This window comes from Sminthopsis crassicaudata, chromosome 4 (genome assembly GCF_048593235.1).
Source record: "Sminthopsis crassicaudata isolate SCR6 chromosome 4, ASM4859323v1, whole genome shotgun sequence".
Lineage (NCBI taxonomy): Eukaryota > Metazoa > Chordata > Mammalia > Dasyuromorphia > Dasyuridae > Sminthopsis > Sminthopsis crassicaudata.
This window is the reverse complement of record NC_133620.1, coordinates 339412166-339437498: the sequence shown is the minus strand read 5'-3', so window position 1 is coordinate 339437498 and position 25333 is coordinate 339412166. Positions and strand designations below refer to the sequence as shown.

The 25333-nt window shown below is 33.7% G+C and overlaps 1 protein-coding gene across 11 annotated transcripts in view; it reads left to right on the top strand.

Annotated features, from left to right (window-relative positions):
- Positions 1–25333, top strand: part of TANC2 (tetratricopeptide repeat, ankyrin repeat and coiled-coil containing 2) — a 567085-nt gene that overhangs the window by 211429 nt on the left and 330323 nt on the right. For all 11 annotated transcript variants that reach the window (XM_074260887.1, XM_074260888.1, XM_074260884.1 and 8 more), the window contains one exon: positions 24269–24451. In XM_074260887.1, the coding sequence (XP_074116988.1) occupies positions 24269–24451 (183 nt within the window). The remainder of the gene's footprint in view (positions 1–24268; positions 24452–25333) is intronic.

Here is a 25333-nt window from a genome sequence, read left to right as displayed (position 1 = left end):
TTCATAAATTAATTGTGAGAATTGATGCTTAGATTCTTAGGAACTGAAGACATGTCATTTTCTTCAACGTTGATAAAGATACATGTTGGGCTAAGTGTAGCAGAAGGGGGGAGAAGTTGATAAGTATATATATATATATATATATATATATGTATATATATATATATATATATATATGTATATATATAGTTGGGAAATGGATCCTTTAAGCTTAATGATTTGAAGAGTTCAGGCGTGGTTGTTGAAGTGAGCCTTGTCCTAGCAATTTATTTGCCTGATACTCTGTAGTTTGGTATGTTTTAAAGGTGTAAATGAAGTATTTATATAATTTATTAAAAGATTCTGATAATTTTATCATTTTCATTTGAATTGTTGTTTAGTCAACTCTGTTCTGTTCAACTTCATAACCCCATTTAAGGTTTTCTTGGGGAAGATGCTGGAGTGATGGCTCATTTTACAGATAAGGAAACTGAGACCAACAGGGTTCAATGACTTGCCCAGGGTCATAAGTGTCTAGTAAGTGTGTGAGACTTTATCTTAATTCAGATTTTCCAGACTTCAGGTCTAATGCTGTATCTACTGTACCATTTTGCTGCCCTGCTTATTTGAATTATATCTAGTTAAAAGAAATGGAGAGAAAAATGTTGAATGCTGATATCTTTATGGTATAGTTTTGCTGATGACCTGGGAGTTAGAGAAATAATACAGTAGCATGGGGCACCTGATGTCATTTGCCCTTGTCTTTTAGGAAAGAATCCAACCAATTTAGACCTGGGCCTGGATTAAAGTTCTGATCTGAATACATTCCTTTGTTATTTAATAGAATTTCAGTAAATAGTCATTAAATTATTGAATTATTCTTCTTTATCCAGGGAAGCTTTAGGAAGTTTGTTATGCTAATTGGTAGTAGAACATATATGTTTCATATATGTAGGTTGACCTCAGTTGGAATATCAGTTCTCTTTGAAGATATTAAAATTTGAAGGAGTGCTTGTTAATTCTTCCACATTAGAATGTTCATACTGTTATATTATCATACAGATACTTTAAACTGTTTAAATAAATTTGCCTTTCTAGTTCTCAAAAACTTCTGTGCTCATCTCTGCTTTTGTCATTAGAAATTCTTAAAAGTCATTTGTTTCACTAAAAGGCCATTATTTTTCTTATAGGACAATACTCAGGTTCTCAGGGAAAGTTTTTCTTGTTAAGCCCATCTCCTTTTTTGCCTATTATAATGTTGTATTCTGAGATCTGTTATCTGTAATAGAAGCTGTCAAGAGATTTCTTATAGTCTCTTAGTACTTGGTCACTTTTGTTAAAGTTGACATATGCATTCTACAAAAAATATTGTGCTGTTTACAGCTGTCCAGTAAAAACCACAAAACTTATTGTGGAAATGATGGTAGGGACACAGCGTCGAAAAACTGTGCAGGACAGTAGCTTCATAATTATATTAACATGGTATAAAATGATATAATAATGTTACAAAAATATTAGTCATCATCATTATCATTGTAAATTAAATAAGAGTAGTAGCACAGCTTTATGTTAAATGGTTAAAAAATTTATAAATGTTGCAGTGAATTGTGGCCAATGCATCGTTTCATGCTCCTGCTCACTCTGCATCTGGATTACACTAGTAAGTTAAGTAGATTCAACTGTGATAAAAGGGGGTTCAGGTGAGAATAATGTAGACCAGTCTTTCTCTGCTCATAACTCCTATCATTAGAAGTAATGTAATGCATTTGATATTTTACCTTGACAAAAAAAGACCTGAACTTTTATTGTGGGTGGGGCATTGGAAAGGTTGTGGTTTATTAATTATTGTGAAGTAATGGAGTTTTCTGTCTTCTGTTTCTCATAGAAGAGATTGTGCAGAAGTAAAATGGAAATTTGTGTTATGCTTGAAAGGTCCCCTATTGTGTCAGTTGCTTTGAAACAAATTTGTGTTTTTTGAAATATATGATTTAGCAGAACTGATTCTATTTTTTCATTGATAAAGGAGCTCTGAATTATTGGGATTTTTTTCTTTTGTGATTCCTTTCAGGAGATGATTAGTAGATTCTTTCCATATCTTTCTTCCTAGTTCTAATGCATCTGGACAATTTTCATTTATGACTTCTTGAAATATACTATTAGGTTTTTTTAAAAGAAATTTATTGTTTATAAAGAGTGATTCCCATTTTTTGTGGGGTTCTGGGTGACCTTTTGTGCAGTTCTGAAGTGGGCATATTCACTTGCTGTAATTTCTCACTAGATTACTTGACCATTTTAGTTTGGTTTTGGGGGGGTTTATTGGAATAAGTATAGAGGAGTTGAGTGGCCTGCTTCTTCTTCATGCATCTATTTTATGCTCGTAAAGTTTGAAAATACTAAAATAATGTTTTAAGTTTATTCTTCAGAAGCAGGCTCTTTGCATTCTGTGTTTTTCATATAGTAAAGGCATGGATGATTTTAAATTTATTTTAGACATGCATTCCTGAAGTCATTATAAAGTTATCTTAAAAGCATTGAATGTCACATTGTGAAAATTCAGTCATGTTATATCTACTTTTACAGTTTTGAGTCAATAAAGATAGAATAGAGAAAAATGGAACTGTTTTAGGATGTGATAACAGATACTCAATTATCAAGAGTAAATTTATTGTAAGTTTCAGCATAATGAGAAAATATTTCTTTAATTTTAAATAATATTTCTTTTAATTCTTTAAAATCTTATTTATTTCAAAGTAGAATGTTTAAGAAAAGCTTTGAATTTGTAGTATAGCAAATAAAAAATAATGAAGAAGAGTTTTCATTTTGAGATATCAGTTAATTATATATTGATTGTAGTGGATGCTTAAGAAGTCTCACACCTTCGTAAGCATGATGTTAATGACAGCTATTTAGTTCACATTGAGATTATGCATGACATAGGCATAATAAATATCAATTTGTTACTGCTCTCTTTAATTCAGGTCTTTCCACATGGCCTCAAAACTCTGTCATTCCTTTATTTCTTTTCAGCTCTGACACAGCTTGTAGCAGTTGTGAACCTTTTTCTTAATCATTATAAATTACTTCAAAATAATTATTTAGGATCAAAGATTAGTGCTGAATTCAACTTCAGAGACCATCAACTCTGCCCTCATTGTATAGGTGAAGAAACTGAGGTTCAGGGCAGTGATGTTCTTGCTCAAAGTAACTTGTGTAAAACGTATCAGAAAAGAGATTTTGAACCTTCATCTACCTATTGCAGAGTCAGTGCCCCTACCATTTTACCATACTTCTCAATTTGATGATCAGTTTTCCAAAAAATATGCTTATTTTTTATTTTTCATTAAAGCTTTTTATTTACAAAATATATGCATGGGTAATTTTTCAACATTGACCCTTGCAAAGCCTTCTGTTCCAACTTTTCCCTCCTTTCCCCCCATCCCCTCCCCTAGATGGTAGATAGTCCAATACATGTTAAATATGTTAAAATAAAATATATGTTAAATCCAATATATGTATACATATTTATACAGTTATCTTTCTACATAAGAAAAAATCATATCAAGAAGGAAAATGGGATAGAAAACAAAATACAAGCAAACAACAACAGAAAATTGTGGTTCACACTCAGCTCCCACAGTCCTCTCTCTTGGTATAGATGGCTCTCTTCATCACTGAACAATTAGAATCTGTTTGAATCATCTCGTTGAAGAGAGCCACGTCCATCAGAATTGATCATCAGAATTGATCATAGTCTTGTTGTTGTCCTGTATAATGATCTGTTAGCATCAGGTTATATATGTCTCTCCAAGCTTCTCTGAAATCATCCTGTGGAGCATTTCTTACAGAACAATAACAATGCATAGCATTTGTAAACCATAATTCATTGAGCCATTCTCCAATTTATGGGCATCCATTAAAAATATATTTCTTAAGACTTCCCACCAAGATAACTATTTTCAGATTTCCCAGCTCCCATATTCCAAAATAATATTAGACTGGATGATCTAGAACTTTAACAATAAACTGTAACAATTGGCTTCTCTCCTCCAAAAACTGTACAAAAAGTAATCCAGATAGCTTAGGACATTAGGAATGAAGCGCTAGCATGGTCATTGCATTCAAATAGGCCTATAACCTCCTAGCATGAGTAGTGATTAGTAGAGACATGTACAACCTATAGTCTTAGGTGGTGGCAAGAGAGGAGAGTTTCCCTAAGAAGACCTAAGAAACAAAACTCATTGCTATTGCCTTGGAAGCCACTAAGAATAGCAACCCAGGAGCTTGAGGATCTCTTAATACTTTCTTCTGAGGTGCCTTAGAAGGTCCTGAAAAATCTAGAATTGGAACCTAACTTCAGGAGGTAGAGGGCAGTACAAGAATCTAGCAATCCAGAATGAAACTGGGCAAGACTGACCCCTTCACCCAGAAGCACTTGTTTTTTAATGGGAGAGGTAAGAACAAAGAGTAGGGATAATTAGAAGCAGTGATATCAAGAAGAAAAAAAAAAAGGCCATCGAAAAATTATTTTAATTGTTTGGAGATATATATATATACATATGTGTATACATATATATATATGTATATATATATATATATATATGTCAAGAAATTTAAAAAGAAGTACAGACAAGCATGAGTTTTTAAACACACACATATATTTTACAAGTATTTCAAAATAAAGATTTATGGTGTCATGTATAAACCCTGTTTTTCTGTTCTGTTTTGGTTTTGGAAATTTTTGTTTTTATTTGCTTAAAGTTCATAAACTGAATGAATAAATAAATTGTTGTTAAAGTGCTTACTATGTGCCAGCTCTGCTAATTGCTTAGGCTACAAATAGAAAATTAAGACAGTTCTTATATTGAAGGTGCTCATATTCTAATAGGGGGAAATAACACAAAAGAAGCTGCAAGACACATGGGGAAAACGTGCTTGCAATCCTTAGGGTAGATATATCAGCAAAGTAGATGTTAATGCCTTTTCTTTAATGTCATTTTTTAAAATGCCACTATTCCAAGGACTCTTGGGTCCAGGGTTCTTGGCTGTCCCCTACAGGATTTTAGAGGAGATGACAGATGATGGTCAAGGTGATTGATTTGGTGTTACCTATGTTACTGACACATGTTACTTCTTGCTCCCATCACCCCGCTCCAAATCCCAGTACTTTGTTATTTCAATATGTTGGTTTGCTTTTTCTTTGTTTAGTAGTTCATTGGCATTTGGTGGGGGTGGCTAGTTGTTTTTTAGGACTTGGCTGTGAGGACAGGATTTGATGCAAGAATGATAGTCTGAGGTACTGCTATGCATACGGTTCCTGTATCTATTTGCTTGTTGGTGGTAGTTGATCAGCAATTGTTGCTGGTGGTAATAATTCCACAATGATTTCTCCCCTCAGTGTTGGCTGTGAGGGAAGACTTAGAAGCATAATTGCCTTTTTGAGGGACATCACTATTCCCAAAACTCTTGAGGTTCAAAGTCTTAAGCTTTCCATCTTAAGGGAAATGGTGGTGGTAATTTGACTTGCCTGGTACCTGCTGCCTTCTGTCTTCTGCTTCAGATTGCCCATGTGCCACTTGATTGACCTTTGGTATGACCACTTTTCCACAAGATGTGTATCCCCAGATGAATGACTGTGAGGGCTAGACTGGAAGCAGGAAATTGTCATAATAAAAGCAAAAGTGCTGTTTAAAAAAAAAAAAAAGAATTCAAATTAAGAAAATTGGACTACAGACACACAGTCTGTTTCCAGATCAGTTTTTGTTTTTCCTCATTCTCTTCTGGCGTAACCTTCAAGAACCAGAGTAATTTTTTTTTCAGGATGATGAGGCATTAGAATACATCTCTAAACATATATACATAAAATAATTTTTCCAGAAGAGAGAAAGAAGATAGACTTGTGATTTGTGGGATTTTTTTTCAGATTAGGAAGATAATGGTGTTGTGTACCTTCTCTGCTAATGTAATTTTTTTTTTTCAGAGTAATAGTTTAGAGATTTGCCAAGGAGAACTGAAAGAGAACTTACAAAGCCACTATGTACCAAAGGCAAAACTCTTGATTTCCAAGCAAACTGTTTATCCATTATGCCACTTTGCCTCATTGTTATTAGCAATAATTGTAAAAATATTATGCTTTAAAATGTACAAACCATTTTCACCTACATTATTTCTCATGGTCTTCTGATTTTTTAGTAAGAAGGAACCTTAAGGAATGATTTTTTTTTCCATAGGAAGACTATCTTTCTAGTCCAGTTCCCCTCATTTTACAGAAAAAGTAACTGAAGCCTTGATGGATGAATGATTTGCCAGAGTTCACACATATAATAAGTACCAAAAGCAGAATGTGAACCAGGTCTTCTGCCTCTAGAACCAGTGTTTGTTTTTATTGTATTGTGCTGTGAGGAGCATTGAACAAATATAATTAATTATCTCTGTTTTAACAGCTAAAGAAACTCTGACACTATCGGTAAAGTGTTTTTAGCTTAAAGTCACATAATTGGTAAGTGGCAGAAATGGAACAAACCTTCGTCTTCTGGTCCCTAGTTCATTACCCTTATTGTCCAAAGCCAAAATGACTATGAGTATTTGTACCAGACAGTAGCAGGGTGGTAGTGTTGGTGGTAATTGGGGGGAGGGAATTGGATTATAAAAAAAAACTTATCAAAAGTCTTTTGTAGATGATAGGCATGTATGCATTACAAATGTAAAGGGTTTCAGCAATAATCAAAGCATCCTTTGTAGTATCATCCAAGTTCTGTGGTTTCCTTCAGAGATCACAAGACTTCTTTTCATTGGAAAATAAAAAATAATGAATTTTAAACTAAATACATTTGCCTTTGTCATTTTTCTTTTTAAAAACTATTTTTATTTCTGAACTCAATTGTTAGGAAACAGAAATAGCAACAAAAACCAGCTATTGACAAATACAAGTATTTCAAGATTTAAAAAAATAGGAAAAATAGCTATGTAAGGAAATAGTGACATTTTAAAATCTTTTTAACAGTAATAAAAAAAAAGTCTCCATATGTTCAGCCTTTGTCAATCTTCACTTACTCTTTAACTCTTGAAGACAATGGGTTTTTTGAAGGAACAGTCTTCTTCTCTTCCTCCCCCCCCCCATTAGGATATAAAAACTGGTTCATCATTTATTTAACTCTTTCAGTTAGATTATCTATAATTACTTTTTAGGTTTTACTTGTCCCCTGTGTTTGTGTTTCAGAGATTTTACTCAGCTTAAATTTTCTTGGCAGAAATGGTTAAAAATTCTTTATTCAAGTCATTTTTATTTCTATGTGACATCTGTTCACTTTCTCGTGTCAAGTTATTCTTGTCTATTGTTTTCCTCCCTTGTGTTTTCAAATCTTCCCAAGTATTGCCTATCTTTAAAACATAACACTAGCCACAATAATTTCCTTAACTTCTTCTCTTCCAGTTTAATTTTTACTCACTTTCTCCTTTTTACTCCTTTCTCTCACATACTCACTTTCTCTTTATTTCTCCTCCTATTATAATCTGGCTTTTTTTCCCTTGCCACACAACCAGTGCTAAGTCTAAAATAATCAATATGAGTAACCCATGAGAAGTAAAAGCACTTCTTGGCCTAGGGTGACTCAAGGTGTAAATTCCCTTGGACACATGTATTCCATTCAGAAGAATATTTCTACTAATGTATTCTATATGTGCTCTCTTCACATTCATATTTTATGTATTTGTAAGTGAGTACATCCTGGATTTATGTGGGAAATAGTTTGTTGGTACTGTTCATATTATGCCATTGGTTTGCATGAATTGATAAGAAGTGAGCAGAACCAGGACAATATATACAATAAAAATAATACTATAAAGACAAACAACTTTGAAAGACTTGGCATCTAGTCCCATTCCCTGATTCACTTTTCTAATTCTTTAAAACAATTTTTCTTTTATTTTCAATTTTAAATTCTCTCCTCATTAAGAAACCAAGAAAAATGAATTACAAATTTACAAATTTTTATTTCAAATTATATACAAACATACAGTATTTATACTATAGAAAAAATAGTCAAAGTAAATTTCCACTTTAGCCTTATCCTAAAAAATATGCTTCAGTCTGCACTGTAAATTCTTTACCTCTCTATCTGGAAGAGGTACTCATAGTTCATAAGAGTTCTCTTTAACTGGGGTTGATTCATTTGTGCTAAACAAGTCTTTTTAAATTGTTTGTCTTTATAGTATTATTTTTATGGTATATATTGTCCTTCTGGTTCTGTTTGCTTTTTATCAGTTCATGCAACCCAATTCCCTGGTTTTTCTAATAGAATCTCCCCCCCCCCCCCATCATTGCTTCATGATGCTAACTGTTATCACAAGAGATTGCCATCTCATTCATATACCATAACTTGTTTAGCTCTTCCCTAATTGATGGACATAACCTCATTTTTTCCAAGTCTTTGCCACCATGAAAAGAACCATTGTAAGAATTTTTTGTGTCTATGAGTATTGTTTCTTCTTTCTTTGATTTCTTTGGGAGTGTAGACCTAATAGTATTTCTGAGTCAGAGTGTGGATTGTTTAATAGCTTTGGAGGCTAAGTTCCAAACTGCTTTCCAAAATGTCTGCAGAATTCACAGTTCCTTCACAAGGACAATTATGTACCTATTTTCCCACAGCCCTTGCAAACTCTCATCATTTTCTTTCTTCCTTCCTTCCTTCCTTCCTTCCTTCCTTCCTTCCTTCCTTCCTTCCTTCCTTCCTTCCTTCCTTCCTTCCTTCCTTCCTTCCTTCCTTCCTTCCTTCCTTCCTTCCTTCCTTCCTTCCTTCCTTCCTTCCTTCCTTCCTTCCTTCCTTCCTTCCTTCCTTCCTTCCTTCCTTCCTTCCTTCCTTCCTTCCTTCCTTCCTTCCTTCCTTCCTTCCTTCCTTCCTTCCTTCCTTCCTTCCTTCCTTCCTTCCTTCCTTCCTTCCTTCCTTCCTTCCTTCCTTCCTTCCTTCCTTCCTTCCTTCCTTCCTTCCTTCCTTCCTTCCTTCCTTCCTTCCTTCCTTCCTTCCTTCCTTCCTTCCTTCCTTCCTTCCTTCCTTCCTTCCTTCCTTCCTTCCTTCCTATTTAGCCAACTTGATGAGTGTGAGGTAAAACACCTGTTTTAATTTGTTTTTCTTTTCTTTTTGGCAATTTAGAGCATTTTTATATGGTTATTGGTAATTTGGATTTCTTTCTCTGAAAACTGCTTATTCATGTCCTTTGACTATTTATCAATTAAGTAATGACTCTTATAAAATTGCCTCAATTTCCAATCTGTCCTTAAAATGAGATATTTATCATGTGATTTACTATAATTTTTACTCCAGTTTCTCACTTCTCATAATTATAGCCTCACTAGTTTTATTTGTGAAAATACTTTTTAATTTTATGTAATCAAAATTGTCAATTTTACCTTCTGTGAACCTTTCTGTCTTGTCCATAAATCTGGCAGATATTTTCTTCTGTCGTCTTCTCGTTTGTTGATGTTGTTTCTTTCTTTTTTAAATTTCCTTTTCTTTTATTCTTCCTTTGCTGAGGCAGTTGGGTTAAATGACTTGCCCAGGATCTCACAGCCAGGACATGTTAAGTAGCTGAGGTCAGATTTGAACTGTATCCATTACACCAACTAGTTGCCCCAGCACTGTTACTTTCATTTCTAAATCAGGTGATCCTTTGCAGCTTGTGATAAATACCATGAGTATTGATTTCTCCCTAGATTTTTCAAGATAGTGTTTTTAAATCAAATAATGAGTGCCTCCCTAAAGTATTTTTAAATATATGATTTCATTTCATTAAATATTTCTGTTAAATGTAAACTTTTTGTTAACATTTTAAATTTTTTTCAATTCCTAATTCTTCCTTTTCTTCTACTCCTTCCCTTTCCCCAAGAATGCAAGCAGGTTTATATGAATTATATGTGTGGAGTCATGCAAATCATGTTTCTATATTAGCCATGATGTCAAAGAAAATATAGACAGAAAAAAAGGAAAAAAAAATTATCAGTTGTCTATCTGCTTTCCCAAACTCTTGAACAATATATCCTAGAACATAAGATATTAAATGTCTTATTTATAGTGGTAAAGCATATGTGAAGTTATCTTCATTAATTAATGGTAGAAAAGCTTCTTTTGTTATTGTTCCTAAGAAAGGAAACTTTAATTTATAATTTAAATGTTTAAGGTGAAAGAAAGCACTCTGTTCTAACCAATCTTATACAAGTTTTTTCTGATTGGATAAGGTCTATGTGAACAGTTCCCCATTTCTAATTGAAATTCTTTCTAACCTAAGCAAATTGATTTTACGTTTTGTAGTAACCGTGAAACAAAAAGGAATGTTCTCTTGCAAAATAAAGCAATTTAAAGTTTAATATTTTCTCATTTACTTAGAGTAGTAATAATATCAGTTTATTCTAGGCAAATACATTTTTCAAGGAATTACTTCTTGAACTGATCTCTATCTTGCAGTCTCTTTCTCTCTGTCTCTCTCTCTCTCACTCTCTCATATTCAAATGCAAACTCCGGCAAGTATACATTAATGTACCAATCCAGAACGCCTTGAAATGCAAAACTTGAAAGAATCTCTTTAGATTGACTAAGGGGTTTCAATAGCATTTTGTTAGGTTCTTACTAAGTGCTAATGAGATAATGAGATATTAGGTTCTTACTAAGTGCTAATGAGATAATGAGATATTAGGTTCTTACTAAGTGCTAAGTCGGTACTTGACAATTCTCTAGTTCTGGCCATGACTGGGAGTTTTACTTGTGAATTTCTGGGGAAGAGCTTGCATGCTTAAGAGGAACAAGTTCATTGGTTGAAGTAATTTTTCCCAGAAGCCCTTGCATTATCCCACGCCCATTCTCTGGAAGGATAAAAGAGGGGAGTCTCTGCTCTAGACCAGACTTGAGTCAGCTCTCTGTGGAAGGGAAATCACTTCTCCAGGGAGTATCTCAGTAGTCTCTACTGCACACAACTCTATTTTTCCTAATTTCAATCCCTTTCTTCCATCTGATTGCCTTTTGGCTGATTGATCATGTCTTAAAATTCTCTGGATGTAACCTCAACTGCCATCATGCCCCACTTGGGGGGCTGAAGCTGGGCCCCACCTCTCATTTCCCTGGGTCAATCTACACTCTGATGCCCAGTGGAGACCCTTGTGACATTTCGGACATGGAGTTTTAGGTCTTCTCTCACCCTGTCTTCTCACTGTATCTCCATACCTACACTGAGCTCTTAGATGTCCAATTTTTCCACATTGAAAACATCACCGAGTTTCTCTAGAAGTCCCTTGCCAGGAGGGACCCTGTCTTTCCACTTTCATCATAGTCAGGGTGTAAAAAGCGTTTGTTCCCACTGTAGCACAACGTCTTATGAACTCCTCTAAAGGAGCATCTTTGTGTAGTCCCCATATAATTCTTTTGCAAATCTCATTGGCATTTTCCTTAGCCAAATGTTTGGTCATTATTTCTGTAGCTGCATTTTCTCCAATAGTTCTTTTGACAGCAGTTTGCTAACGTCCCACAAAATCTGCAAAAGGTTCATTGAGACCTTGTTCTATTTTAGTGAAAGCCTCTATGCGATCTTTCTGTCCAGGGAGGACACCCCAAGCTTTTATTGCAGCCTTAGCAATTTGCATATTGTCATGGTATAATTAATCTGTTCTGAATTCTCTCCATACCAACCTTCACCAGCTAAGTGCTCAAAAGTGAATTGTGTGTTAACTCCTATTTCCAAATTGCATCTGACTTGAATTTTACATAATTCATGAAACTCTGCAAGTCATAACAAATTTTCTCCAGGTTCCAGGCATGTCCTTGCTATGGGTTTCCAATCATTCGGGGTTAGGACTTCATAAGACAAACCATCTAGTAACATTTTAACATAAGCTGATGTAGCCCCATAAAGGGTACAACCTTTTTTCAAATCCTTAATTTTATTCAAATCTAAAGGTGCATATCTTCTCCTTTTATGACCTACAGAGTCAATATCTTCAATCACAGGATATGCATGTATAAAATCACTTATATCCTGTCCTTCTCTCTTAGCTTTAACCAATGCTTTTTCTAATCTTGTCATAGGCTTAGGCTGCTTCACAGGCGATTCTGTTTGTGTTTCTGCCTCTTCCCCTCCTCCTTCTAGCTCCACCCCTGAAGGGTTAATTGAGGGAGGAGATGGGAGATGCTCCTGTTGCTCAGAATTGTGCTTAACTTCATTGTTATCTGGTTCATCTTTTTCACCTAGTTTAGTTGACACTTCCCCATTTTGCTTCTTCTCTTCCTTTAGAATAGCATTTTTTAAAGCCATTTGGATTAAATTGTAGGTATGAAGTGAATCTTTGGAAATTGAGTTTGGTTTGGAATTGTAGTGTTCACCTAATTGCTTTCCTACTAATTCCCATTCATCTGGATCCAATTCTTCTTCCAGAGAAAAACAAGGACATATGACCTTCACAGTTTTTAAAAGTTCAGTAATCTCCTCCAAAATTATAATCAATCCTTGGCTTTTCATAATCTTGATGATGCTCTCCAAACATTTTCCTTGAACAGAAGGTGTTTGCCCCATATCATCTATAAGAGATTGCTAGTTTAGCCCTTAACAAGTTAAGTTCTTTATTTGTCTATTAGAACGCTCACTTAATCTTTAACAAAGTTTCCTCGTTACTCACGGTTCTGGGTCAGAGAGACTGAGATCTGGATGGGAGGCTTTTCCACTGGAATCAGGATCGTGTCTGTCCCTGTTCGGGTGCCAAATTGCGATGGTCCGGTCTAGCCCCTCTGAAGGGCTCAGAAAAAGTCCTTGTCAGGATAAGCAAAAGTCCTTGCCCCACATTGGGTGCCAATTTGTAACGTGCTGTTGTCTCCAGAAGCTGCCGATCGCTCTCTGGGAGGAGAACTGCTGTGTCAACTCAAATCTCTGGGACAGATTCTTCTTCCTGTAGAGAGCCATTGTCTCCAGACAGTTGCTGTTAACTCTGGTCCAGAGAAGTGATTTCCCTCTTTTATCCTCCCAGAGAATGGGCGTGGGATAATGCAAGGGCTTCTGGGAAAAATTACTTCAACCAATGAACTTGCTCCTCCTAAGCATGCAAGCTCTTCCTCAGAAATTCACAAGTAAAACTCCCAGTCATGGTCAGAACTAGAGAATTGTCAAGTACCGACTTAACACTTAGTAAGAACCTAATATCTCATTATCTCATTAGCACTTAGTAAGAACCTAACAACTTTCTCTAAAGATTTCTTTTTCATTCTAGTCAAAAGTGCTCCTCTTAGATTAAATTGGATTAAAAAAGAAACCTTTGCTCAGTTTGGTCACTGTAAACAATAAATAAATCAGGGATTCAAGATCACTCTCTGAAATTGACTGGGTTACTAAAGAAGACAAATAAGATCTTTGATTCTAGTGATAATGAACACTTCAGAACACAACATTTATAATATTAATTCTTAATCTTTATAACACCACTGAGGCCTTAATGTGAAATGTTTCCATTCTCCCCCACCCCATCCCCCCCCCCTTTTTTTTTTACAAAGTATATGGTAATTTTAAGTATAATCTATGGTTTGGTAATTCTGGGTTTCCTATTTTCTACCTCTCTAGGTTTCATATTATGAGAAGCAAGCTGTTTATTATATCTAATAGATTTAGTATAAATATATTTTTTTATGTTTTATTAGTACCTAACTAAGTTGCTTAGGGTATAGAAGACTAGAAGATCTGAATTCAGTATACACAAAGGAGGGAAGGATTAGTCTTAACCAAAACAAACTTATGTAAGAATATACAAATATATTTATAGCTGTTCTTGAGGTGGCAAAGAATGAGAATTTGAAAGGGCACACATAAAATGAGGAAAGCCTGAATAAGTTATGGTGTATAAATGTATTCTAATGCTATTGTATTGTAAAAAAAATTGGAGATGGTTTCAGAAAAATCTAGGAAGGCTTATATTAACTGATGCAGAATGAAATGAGCAAAAGTAGAACAATTTATACAAATAAAACAATAGGCTAAAGACAAATAACTTTGAAAGAATTAGGTAACAATCAACCATGATTCTAGAGAACAAAAGATGAAGCTCATTACCCACTTCCTGAGAGAGATGTACAGAATGAGACATGTACACATCCACAGAGAGAATGCAGAATTGTGCTTTGCTTGTAACACGCTTTGAGGCAAATAGGATTTAATGACAGCAAATAAGTATCTAAGACTAAATTTGAACTCATGAAGATGAGACTTTATGACTCCACTTCTGGCACTTTATTCATTGTGCCACCTAATTGTTCTGGAAAATCCAGAGTTCAAATCCAGCTTCACACTTAGCTGAATAAATCTGGCTAAGTCATTGATCTCTGTCTGCTTCAGTTTCTTTAACAGTAAAGTGAATAATAGCGTCTACCTCAAAGGGTTGTTGTGAGGATTACATGTGTTTAGTACAGAGCCTAATGCATAGTAAGCACCATATAAATGTTGGCCATTATTGTTATTTTTAGAAGGCACTCCCCCTCCAGATATATAATTTCACTTAGGAGATGGCAATAAAAGATTGCTTGATCATAGCACTATAACAATATACAATAAATAGTGATGTATTCTTGGGGTAACTGACAGGTCTTGAACTGGTGGAGGGGAGTGAGATGGAATTAGTCTACCAAAGTCACATGAAGACTTCCCCCCAGCAGAATGAATGAATGAGAACAATTTGTTCTAAAAGCCATGAAGCATAGGAACCACAATCAAGACTGTGAAAGCCTTGTGGATTAACAGAATTTGGAAAAAAACAAGAATGTGTCAAAAAGTCTAGTTTCCTTTAATGAGCAATTGAAAATAATAGTCAAAGCAGCACCAAGAAAAAAATTATTAACCAAAAAGTTTTAAACAGATGCCTGAGAAGTGGAAAATCAGGAGGGAAAACATCCAGTGAAGAAGAATGTGGAAAATTTATTATCTTCCATATGGTCAAAAAAAGTCTTACAGAAGAAAAATGCAAATCAGATTAAAAAAAAAAGAAACAGTACATGCATCATTAATATCATAAACAAAACAGTTATATGGAAACTCTAGCTTCTCCGCAAAACTGGAAGGTTATGATGCTAGTTAAGATAGATAATTTTGAATTAAATATTTAACAATTGCTTGCAAATTACTCTCATAGTACCTACTTTGTTTTCTCTCAGACCATGTCTGATCACACCTTTCTTAATGGAAGATTTCGCTTACTAAAATATAAGAATATCAACTCTTCTTCCAAACGTAGTTCAATTCTATTTGTGTTTGTTACATATTCTGTACCTTATGAAAATGCATAAACACATAAAAGCAAAAACTTCTAAAATACAAGATATATATGCAAGCAAGTCCCAGTAGTATAAAGAGCAGCTTATTATTGACTCAGTAATTATTGAACAAGCCACACTAAAGCACCGTAACCTTTATACTTCCTTTATTATCACAAAGCCTTTAAGCTCATTTTCACACTCATGGTTTATTTATTTATAATACATATATACAATAGACCCAAGTGCAGGAAGAACAGGAAACTACTTAATATACTCATAGAAAATTGTTCTCTTAGCTAACAACAAAGTTATGTTAAAGAAAATTAATGTAAAATGTGACTTTTTCCCAGGAGACGCTTTAATTTTGTTATGTTTGCCTAGTCTAACATCTGTTATCATCTCTTCTAAATTGAAATGTTTGGCTTACAAGTTAAAGGAGTCAAGCCAAAAATATCTTATTATTATTAGATATGCATGTATGATATCAAAGTATATGAGTTCACAAAATAAACAGCCTACACAGCTTACATGAAATAATAGTTTTAATCAATCTACAAGCATTTTATTAAGTGATTATTATTTGTTGAACACTGTTTTAATTATTAGAGTTTAAAAAAATGCAAAAATAGGCTCTATAATCAAGAAGCTTTCATACTAATGGGAAAAACAACTTTTAAATAAATAGGTACAGGCATGCTAAATAGAGAGTAAAGGTAACTTAGAGGTGAGTGCTCAAGTAACTTGGGGAATTATGGAGGTCTCATGAAGTCTTTGACCCGAGTCTTGAAAGAAGTGAAGATGTCAGAAGGCATGGGTGAGGTGGGGAACATTCTGGGGATAGGGTAGCCAGTGCAGAGGAATAGAGATGGGAGATTGAGTGTTGTATTTGAAGAAGAACCACAGAAGCTGGTATTGTTGGTTTGAGGAGTTTATGAAAAGGAGGAAAGTGTGAAAAATACTGGAAAGCTGGGAAGAGGACAGGTTGTAAAGAGCCTTAAATGTCAAACACAGAACTTTATATTTGATCATGGAGGTAGTAGGAAACAATTGGAATTTAATGAGTAATGGGTAACATGATCAGACATCTGAGTAGAGAATGAATAACAGGAAAAGGAAGAGGGAGCCCTATTCTAAGAATATTGCAAAATTCCACATTCTGTGAAATCTTTCTCTAATAGTATCAAAATATTATTTGAACTTAATAAATGTAAAATTTTGTGGATATAAAAGATAAAATCTGAAGGTTTTAAGCTTAGATCTAGAGATCAAGCTGAACCAGTAAATAAGGAAGATATTTAGAGATAATTTGGTCTCTTCTAGACAATACACCTCATTTTGAGAGTCACAGAAAGCTGTTTCTTTGTATATTGAACTTGTTGGCATCCTGAAATTAAAGTTGAGTGAGAAGAATATATTTAAAGTGATTAGCAGCTATGTAATTTGAATCTTCACATACTTTCTCAGCTCTAAAATGTACCACAATAGAGTTGAAAAGTATTCTAACAAATACCTGTAATATTTACAAAACAGAGGACATGTCTTTCTAAGAGAGATTTGCAGTTTTACACTTGCATACAATAAAGGAGGAAGAGATTTGGTACTTGTAGTCCAAGAAAAACAGATTTCAAACATACAGAAATACATTTGGAACAAGCAGACACCACTTCACTAAGGATTAGCAAAATGTCAACAATAGATAGTTCTTGTGGAATCTTTCTCCTGTAGCTGGAAATATTCTACCTCCAGATGGAACCTATGTGTAAGATCCAAGAGATGAATCTAAAGACCCTCCATAGGCTACCTCTGCATGAACTCAGCCATCAAGATATTGACAAAAATGCATTGAACAAAAGGCTAGATCATTGGATTGTTTTAATTGAATTTAATTGAAACGTTTCATGAAGCCGGTCTAGGAACCTGGTCATTCTTTTGAGTTCAGGCTTACTGATTAATGCATATTATTTGAGGAAATTATAAAAATTGTACAACATGTAATTGTAGTCTGCAAAAATTTATTACCTACCCAACACTTCCTTAGAGGCAATCTGGAAGCTAAAATTATAAATCAGAAGCTCACTATCTTTCATCTGTTAATGGATGAGAATTATAAAATCTACATACAAAGACAGATCTAAGCAATTGATGAAATATTAATTGATCATGAGTAGGCTGAATTGATGTATTAAAAAATGATAATACTACCTAATTTACTTACTCAGTGCTATACCTGTTATTTTATAGAGCTAGAAAAAAATGATGATACAATAGATTTAGAGGAACAAAAGATCAAGAATATTAAAGGAGTCAGGTTTTTTTTGTTTGTTTTTTGTTTTTTTAAGTGAAGGGAACCTAACTGAAACAGATCTCAAATTGTACTACAGAGGAGAAATCATCATAACAATCTGGTACCTAGATAAGAAATAGTGGCTGATCAGTTGAATAGAGTAGGTACATAATAAATAGAAGTAACAGAGAACAGTAATCTAGTGTTTGATAAATTCAAATGTGCTAGCTATTAGTGCCAGCTATTTGACAAAAACTGCTGAGAAAACTGTAAAGCAGTCTGGCAGAAAGTATGCATAGACCAGTATCTTATATCATATGTCAAGATAAACTTAAAATGGGTATATGACCTAGATATAAAGGGTGATGTCACAAACAAATTAGGGGAGCATGGGAAAAAATTACCTGTCAGAGATATGGATAAGTGAAGAAGTTCATGACCAAATAATGGATAGAGAGGATCAAAGGAAGTAAATCTTATAATTTTAATTATATTAAATTTAAAAGTATTTTACACAAAACAAGTGTAATCAAAATTAAAAGGAAAGCTGAAGGAACTGGGAGTTGTTTTATTTTTTACAGCAAATTCTCAGCTGAAGATCTTATTTCTCAGATATATAGAAACTGAGCCAAATTTATAGAAACAAAAGCCCTTTTCTAGTTAATAACATGGTCAAAGAATATGAACAGATTTTTTAGAAGAAGAAATCAGAGCTATCAGTAGTCATAAATAAATGTTCTAAATACTTAGTAATAATAAATGCAAATTAAAACAACTCTCTGGTACCACCTCACAACCATAAAATTGGTTTAGATGAAAGAAAAAAAATGACAACTGCTAGAAGGAATATAGAAAAAATAGGCACATTAATGTACTGTTGATGGATCTGTGAACTAGTCATTATGGAGAGTAATCTGGAAGTAGTAAAACTGTGCATGGTTTTTTACTTAATAATACTGCTACTAGGTCTGTACTCCAAAGAGATAAAAAAAAAAAAGTTAAAAGGACTCACATGCATAAAAAAAATGCATCTCTTTTTGTGATGTCAAAAAATTAGAAACTTAAGGGATGCCCATCAATTGAGGAATGACTGAACAAATTATATTACATGATTGTGATGGAATAATATTGTGCTATAAGATATAATGAAAGAGATGGTTTCAAGAAAAAAAAAATTAGGAAAACATATAACTCATGCAAAGTAAAGGGAACAAAACCAGAAGAACACTTGTCATGGTAACAACAACATCATGATAGTAATTAATTGTGAAAAACTTAGCAGTTCTGAGCAGTGTAATGATCCAAGACATTTCCAAAGTACTCATGATGAAAGATGCTATTTCCAGCATCTTCCAAAGAGAGAACTGATGGACTCTCTGAGTGTAGAATGAAATATCTGTTTTCCCCTCTTCTTTTACCGTTCTTGCTTTTCCCCCAGCATGACTATTGTTGAAATATATTTTCCATAATTTCCTTTATATAGTAGATATTGTATTTCTTGTCTTCTCAGTGGTTGGGGGAAGAACCAAGGGAGAGAAAGAATTTGAAACTGAAAATAATTTTTTTTGAAAATAAAATAATAAATGACATGACTTTGTCCCACAAATATAGAATTCAAAATCTCTTGGAGAATTAAAATATATTACACTACATTGTTTTAGTTTTAATTTGTTATCCCAAATTATTAGGACATATCAGTTATATGTAAAAATTTAAGAAGATTTTTAATAGATGTTGTTTTGCTAAATACTAATTGTTTCCAAGGTACGTAAACTGAAAAGCTTTCAAAATAGAGAACTAGAAGAAGACAGCAAAATCACCTAACCACCTGTGCCCTGAAAAACAAATTTATCAACTCATTCATTTAAAGAGAATTATTTTCTAATAATAGCAAAATGTGGTTTGTTATTTAAACATAAAATTTTAAATGCCTATTAAAGAAACAGAGATTAAAAGTTTCTAAGGTTGAATTGGACATCATATAGAACATTAAACCAATAGATGAAAGTCCTATTATAAATATCTTTTTATCCTCCTGACAGAACTGAGTCTAAAGATATTGAAGAGAAGATTTTGGCTCAATATGATGAGACTTACTGGTATTTTAAATCAAAGCCGAATCAGAAAATAAAGCAAAACACATTTAAAGCAATTAACACCTACACAGGAGCAGTCAAACGCTATAGCTTGGAACTGTGATGTCCCAACAAAATTTACACAATTTTAACAAAATATATAGTTCATTACTGAAAATGTGGAAAGTGTGAAAAGATGAACACTTCTGCACTGTTAAGGATTATGAGCCATTTTCTTTTCTTCCCCCCCCCTTTTTTTTGAATTAAAGCTTTTTATTTATAAAACACATGCATAGGTAATTTTTCAACATTGACCCTTGCAAAGCCTTCTGTTCCAAATTACTCCCTCTTTATCCTCATTCCCTCCCCCTAGATGGCAGGTAGTCTAATACATGTTAACTATATTAAAATATATGTTAATATGTGTATGCATATTTATACAGTTATCTTGCTGCACATGAAAATTCAGATCAAGAATGAAGAAAAAACTGAGAAAAAACAAAATGTAAGCAAACAATAGCAGAAAAATGAGAATGCTGTGTTATGGTCCTCATTCAGTTCCCACATCCCTCTCTCTGGGTGTAGTTGGCTCTCTTCATTATTGAACAACTGGAACTGGTTTGAATCATCTCATTATTGAAGAGATCCACTTCCATCAGAATTGATTGTCATATAGTCTTATTGTTACTGTGTATAATGATCTCCTGGTCCTGCTCATTTCACTCAGCATCAGTTCATGTAGGTTTCTCCAAGCCTCTCTGAAATCATCCTGTTACCATTTCTTACAGAACAATAATATTCCATAGCATTCATATACCATAATGTATTCAGCCATTCTCCAATTGATGGTCATCCACTCAGTTTCTAGTTTCTGGCCACTGCAAAAAGGGCTGTCACAAACATTTTTGCACATGTGCGTCCCTTTCTCTCCTTTAAGTTCTCTTTGGGATATAATCCCAGTAGAAACATTGCTGAGTCAAAGGGATGCAAAGTTTGATAACTTTTTGAGCATAGTCCCACATTGCTTTCCAGAATGGTTGAATCTATTCACAGTTCCACCAATAATGTAGCAGTGTTCCAGTTTATCCACATCTCCTCCAACATTCGGCATTATCTTTTCCTGTCATCTTAGCCAATCTGACAGGTGTGTAGTGGTATCTCAGAGTTTCTTAATTTGCATTTCTCTGATCAATAGTGATTTTTCATATGGCTAGAAATAGTTTCATTTTCTTCATCTGAAAATTATCTTTTCATATCTTATGACCTCTTATCAGTTGGAGAATGGCTTGAACTCTTATAAATTTGAATCAATTCTCTCTATATTTTAAAAAATGAGGCCTTTATCAGAACCTTTGAGTATAAAAATTATTTCCCAGTTTATTGTGTCCCTTCTAATCTTGCCTACATTAGTTTTGTTTATACCGAAATTTTAAAAATATAATCAAAATTGTCTATTTTGTGATCTCTAGTTCTTCTTTGGTCACAAATTCCTTCCTCCTCCACAAATTTGAGGGGTAAACCTATTCTATGTTCTTCTAATTTGTCTATAATAACATTCTTTGTGTCTTGATCATGAACCCATTTCAACCTAAATTTGGTTGGTATGAGCCATTTTAAAAGTACATGATAAATGTCAGAAACTCTCAAAATACTTTTGAAGAAAGTAGATATCAGTTGAATGAGTAGTAGTCAAGGCTGATACCAGTGAAAGTGTAAGTGAAAATGATTTATCAGATATTCTTAAACTTTGTTGTGTCATGGATGACTATCTGGTGAAATCTATAAATTCACTTAAGAATAATTATTTTATTAGGATTACATAAGATTGCATAATATTTTGAAAAAAACAATTATTTTAAAAGATAATTTTCTAAAATTTTCTTCTTTAAAAAACAAGTTCCTAAAAGGATACTCTAGCTCTCAGATGTGTGGAGAAAGAAGAAATTTTTGGCCAAAGAGATACTAGAGAACATTATAAAATGCAAAATGAATAATTTTGATTATGTAAAAAAAATTTTTAATAAACAAAACTAATGCAGCCAAGATTAGAAGGAAAGCAGGAAGCTGGGGGTGGGGGGAAATTTGACATCCATTATTTCTGATAATGCCTCAATTCTAAAACATATGAGAATTGCCTCAAATTTATAAGGATACAAGCCATTGTTCAATTGATAAATAGTCAAACAGACAATTTTCAGACTAAGAACTTAAAGTCATTTCTAATCATATGAAAAAATACTCTAAACCACTATTGATTACAGAAATGCAAATTAAAACAACTCTCAGATACTACCTCACACCTCTCAGATTGGCTAAGATGACAGGAAAAAATAATGATAAATATTGGAGGGGATGTGGGAAAACTGAAACACTAGTACATTGTTGATGGAGTTGTTAATTTGATGCAATCATTAGGGAGAACACTTTAGAACTATGTCCAAAGGGCTATGAAGCTGTGCATACCTTTTGATTGAGCAGTGTCTACTGGGTCTGTATCCCAAAGAGATCTTTAAAAAAGGGAAAAGGACCTATATGTGTGAAAATGTTTATAGCAACCAAGGAACTGGAAATGGAATGGATGGCCATCAGTTGAGGAATGACTAAATAAGTTATGGTATATGAACAAAAATAGAATATTATTATTATATAAGTCATGATGAGCAGGCTAATTTATTTCAGAAAAGGTTGGAAAGATTTATATGAAAATATGCTAAGTGAAGTGAGTAGAAACAAGAGAATATTGTACACAGCAACAAGATTATGTGATGAGCAACTATGGCGGACTTGGCTCTTTTCAACAATGAGGTTTTTCTTTTTCTCCCCCCCCCCCCCCCCCCCCCCCCCGCTGGGGTTAAGTGACTTGCCCAGGGTCACACAGCTAGGAAGTGTTGATTTGAACTCGGGTCCTCCTGAATTCAGGGCTGGTGCTAACAATGAGGTTTTTCAAGACAATTCCAATAGACCTGTGGTGGGAAGAGGCATCTGTATCCAGAGAGACAGAACTATGGAGACTGAATATGGATCAAAGCATAGTATTTTCACCTTTTGTTGTTGTTGTTGTTGTTTGCTTGTGTTTTTTCCTTGTGTTTTTTTTCATTTCATCTTTTGATAAATATGGAAATATGTTTAGTAGAATAACATGTTTAACCTATATTGGATTGCTTGCTGTCTCTGAGAGGGGGTTGGAGGGAGGAAAGGAGAAAAAATTGGAACATAAGGTTTTGCAAAGGTGAATGTTAAAAACTATCTTTGCATGTATTTGGAAAAATAAAAAGTTATCAAAATGGGGGAAAAAAACCAACAACCAAGTTTTTGAACCCCAGGTTAAAAATGCTTATTTAGAAGAAGGCTGTGAAATAGACAACACCTGCATGAATTTAACCAACAGTATGTTTCCCCCCCCCAAAAAAAAAGAAGAGTGTCATACAGATAATTAATGCTTGCAAATTTGTTTGTGGCAACAAAAATTCTTTTACAATGAAACTGAATTTTTGGATATTGCTACCTAGGAATTATAGAAGGGGTGTGCTTAAGGACTCCAGACTTAATGATACTTGCTGATTATGAAAAGAAATAGTTGAGACAGTACAACATATTGCTGCAGAATATATAAATTTACTTCAAAACATCTACCAAGACATTCTAGCCACAAGACACCTATTTTATAAATACAGATCTCTAAATATGTAAAATATTTCAACTAATAATAATTTGAACTGGAATTGTACAATTATCATAGACTGTATGTTATCAACAATTGCCTAGATATACATATTGATCAATAAAACTGAAGGGCAATATTTTTAATAAATGTTACCTTACAATACCAAATGCTGTTAACTTCAAAGGTTCATTAGGGAAGGAAAAAAAAAACTACTTTTAGTGAGAATCCATTGAGAAAAAATAAAACTTGGGGTAGGGGTATATGTGTTTGTATAATCCCTGTAGTCCTCTCTGCTATTAGAATTGTATCAAAGAAACTTTGAGAAGGCTGAAGGGAATTAACTTAAATTCTAAAACTTTTATTTTTCTTCAAAATGTAATTAAATTCATCTGCCTGCATAATAGTCCATAGATAGGATTACAACTTCTATCTATCTGCTCCCTATTAAAAATAATAAGAACAAGATGACAGCAAAAATTCTGTATTGGGACATTGCTGGTGAGAGCTGGACTAGATCCCATGATATTTGGCTGCAAATATATTAGTCTCATGCATTGAATGACTGGCACACCTGTCTTACCTCATGTTGGACTGTATGGTCTTTGGTAAGAACTCAAGGTCAGGTGTATTAACCTTCTGGGACATGAAGAATAGAGCTTAGATTACTAGAGCAATAGTTTTTGCTAAAAAATACCACACTTGCAGTCGTTGAGTTGATGCCCTTCCTAAAGTCTTTATACTCAAAATTTCTACAGTCATGGAATCCATATCAATAGATTTCAAAAAATAGGACATATGAGAGTATGCATATTTATTTTTATAAATGTTTATAAATTTATAAGTACATTTATTTAAATTTTACAAATGTTTGAGTTATTTCTGTGTAAGACTTTATTTTTCTATTATTAGTTATGTCGGTCATTCTAAGGAGATGAGATGAAATTTGGTAAGACAAGGAAATCTCATCATCCCCTTTGCTTCATTCCTTTATTTATCTTAGGTGGGATCTCCACAGAAAATGACTGTACTTTTGAACCAGACTATGCCATCCCACCACTTCCAGTGACTGAAGGTATGCAGCACATTCGGATTATGGAGGGCATGTCCCGCTCTCTTCCATCTTCCCCTTTACTCACCCATCAGTCTATCAGTGTTCGGCTCCAACCTGTGAAGAAATTAACTGGTAAGGATTTTAAATATAAACTCAACAGGATTTTTTTAAAACAAGAAATGTCAAATTGTAGCTAATACCTCTCTTTGCGTATGCGTATTCAGGTTTTCCCTCTTTGGCTTGCTAAAGTTACAGACTCCTATGACATCATACGGTGTTTGCTGTAGAAAATGGCTTTAGGGAACCTCATTTTGACAGATTGAGTTATCTATTTTCTAGATGATCCATCTGTTGTGGACAGATTTTCTAGTATTTCAGGAAATTTCTAATATTGCCAGAACATACTGTAACTTTGTTCTCATTTATCAGCTTGTTCATGTCAGATTAACAGATTGAGACATTTTGATAGTTTAAGTAATTTTCATTTTAGCTTTAGGATAGTAGGATTGGGAATTCAACAAAAGAATATTAGTCATAGTTTTATATGAAAGGATGGCTTTTTGTTTATTTCATGTCTGTTATGTAAATGGTATTTTGAGTGGTCTGGTTTCTGTTGTAGATTATTCTATTTTGGAATACATATTTTAAAATAAAATGTTTCTAATATTATCTCAGGCTATAATGATATAGTAGGTGACTTATGGGGGAACTTCATCTATGTAAAATTAAACCTTTTCTCTCACTGCAAATTTAGCATATGATTTATTTAATGACATAGTTCTGACCATTTTATGGAATTGTCACATTTGGAAATGTCTTGTTATACTGTGGTTTAATTATATTTTCATTAAGAATATCCCTATATTTAAATGTAGATATAGATTTTACATTTAGAGGAAATATTCAAAGTAAACCAAAATTTAGCTTTTAAGAAGTTCCTGAAAAATATTATGTATCCTATACCTTTCATAGGGTAAATACCAAATTATAATAGCGATTGCAAAAAGTGACAGA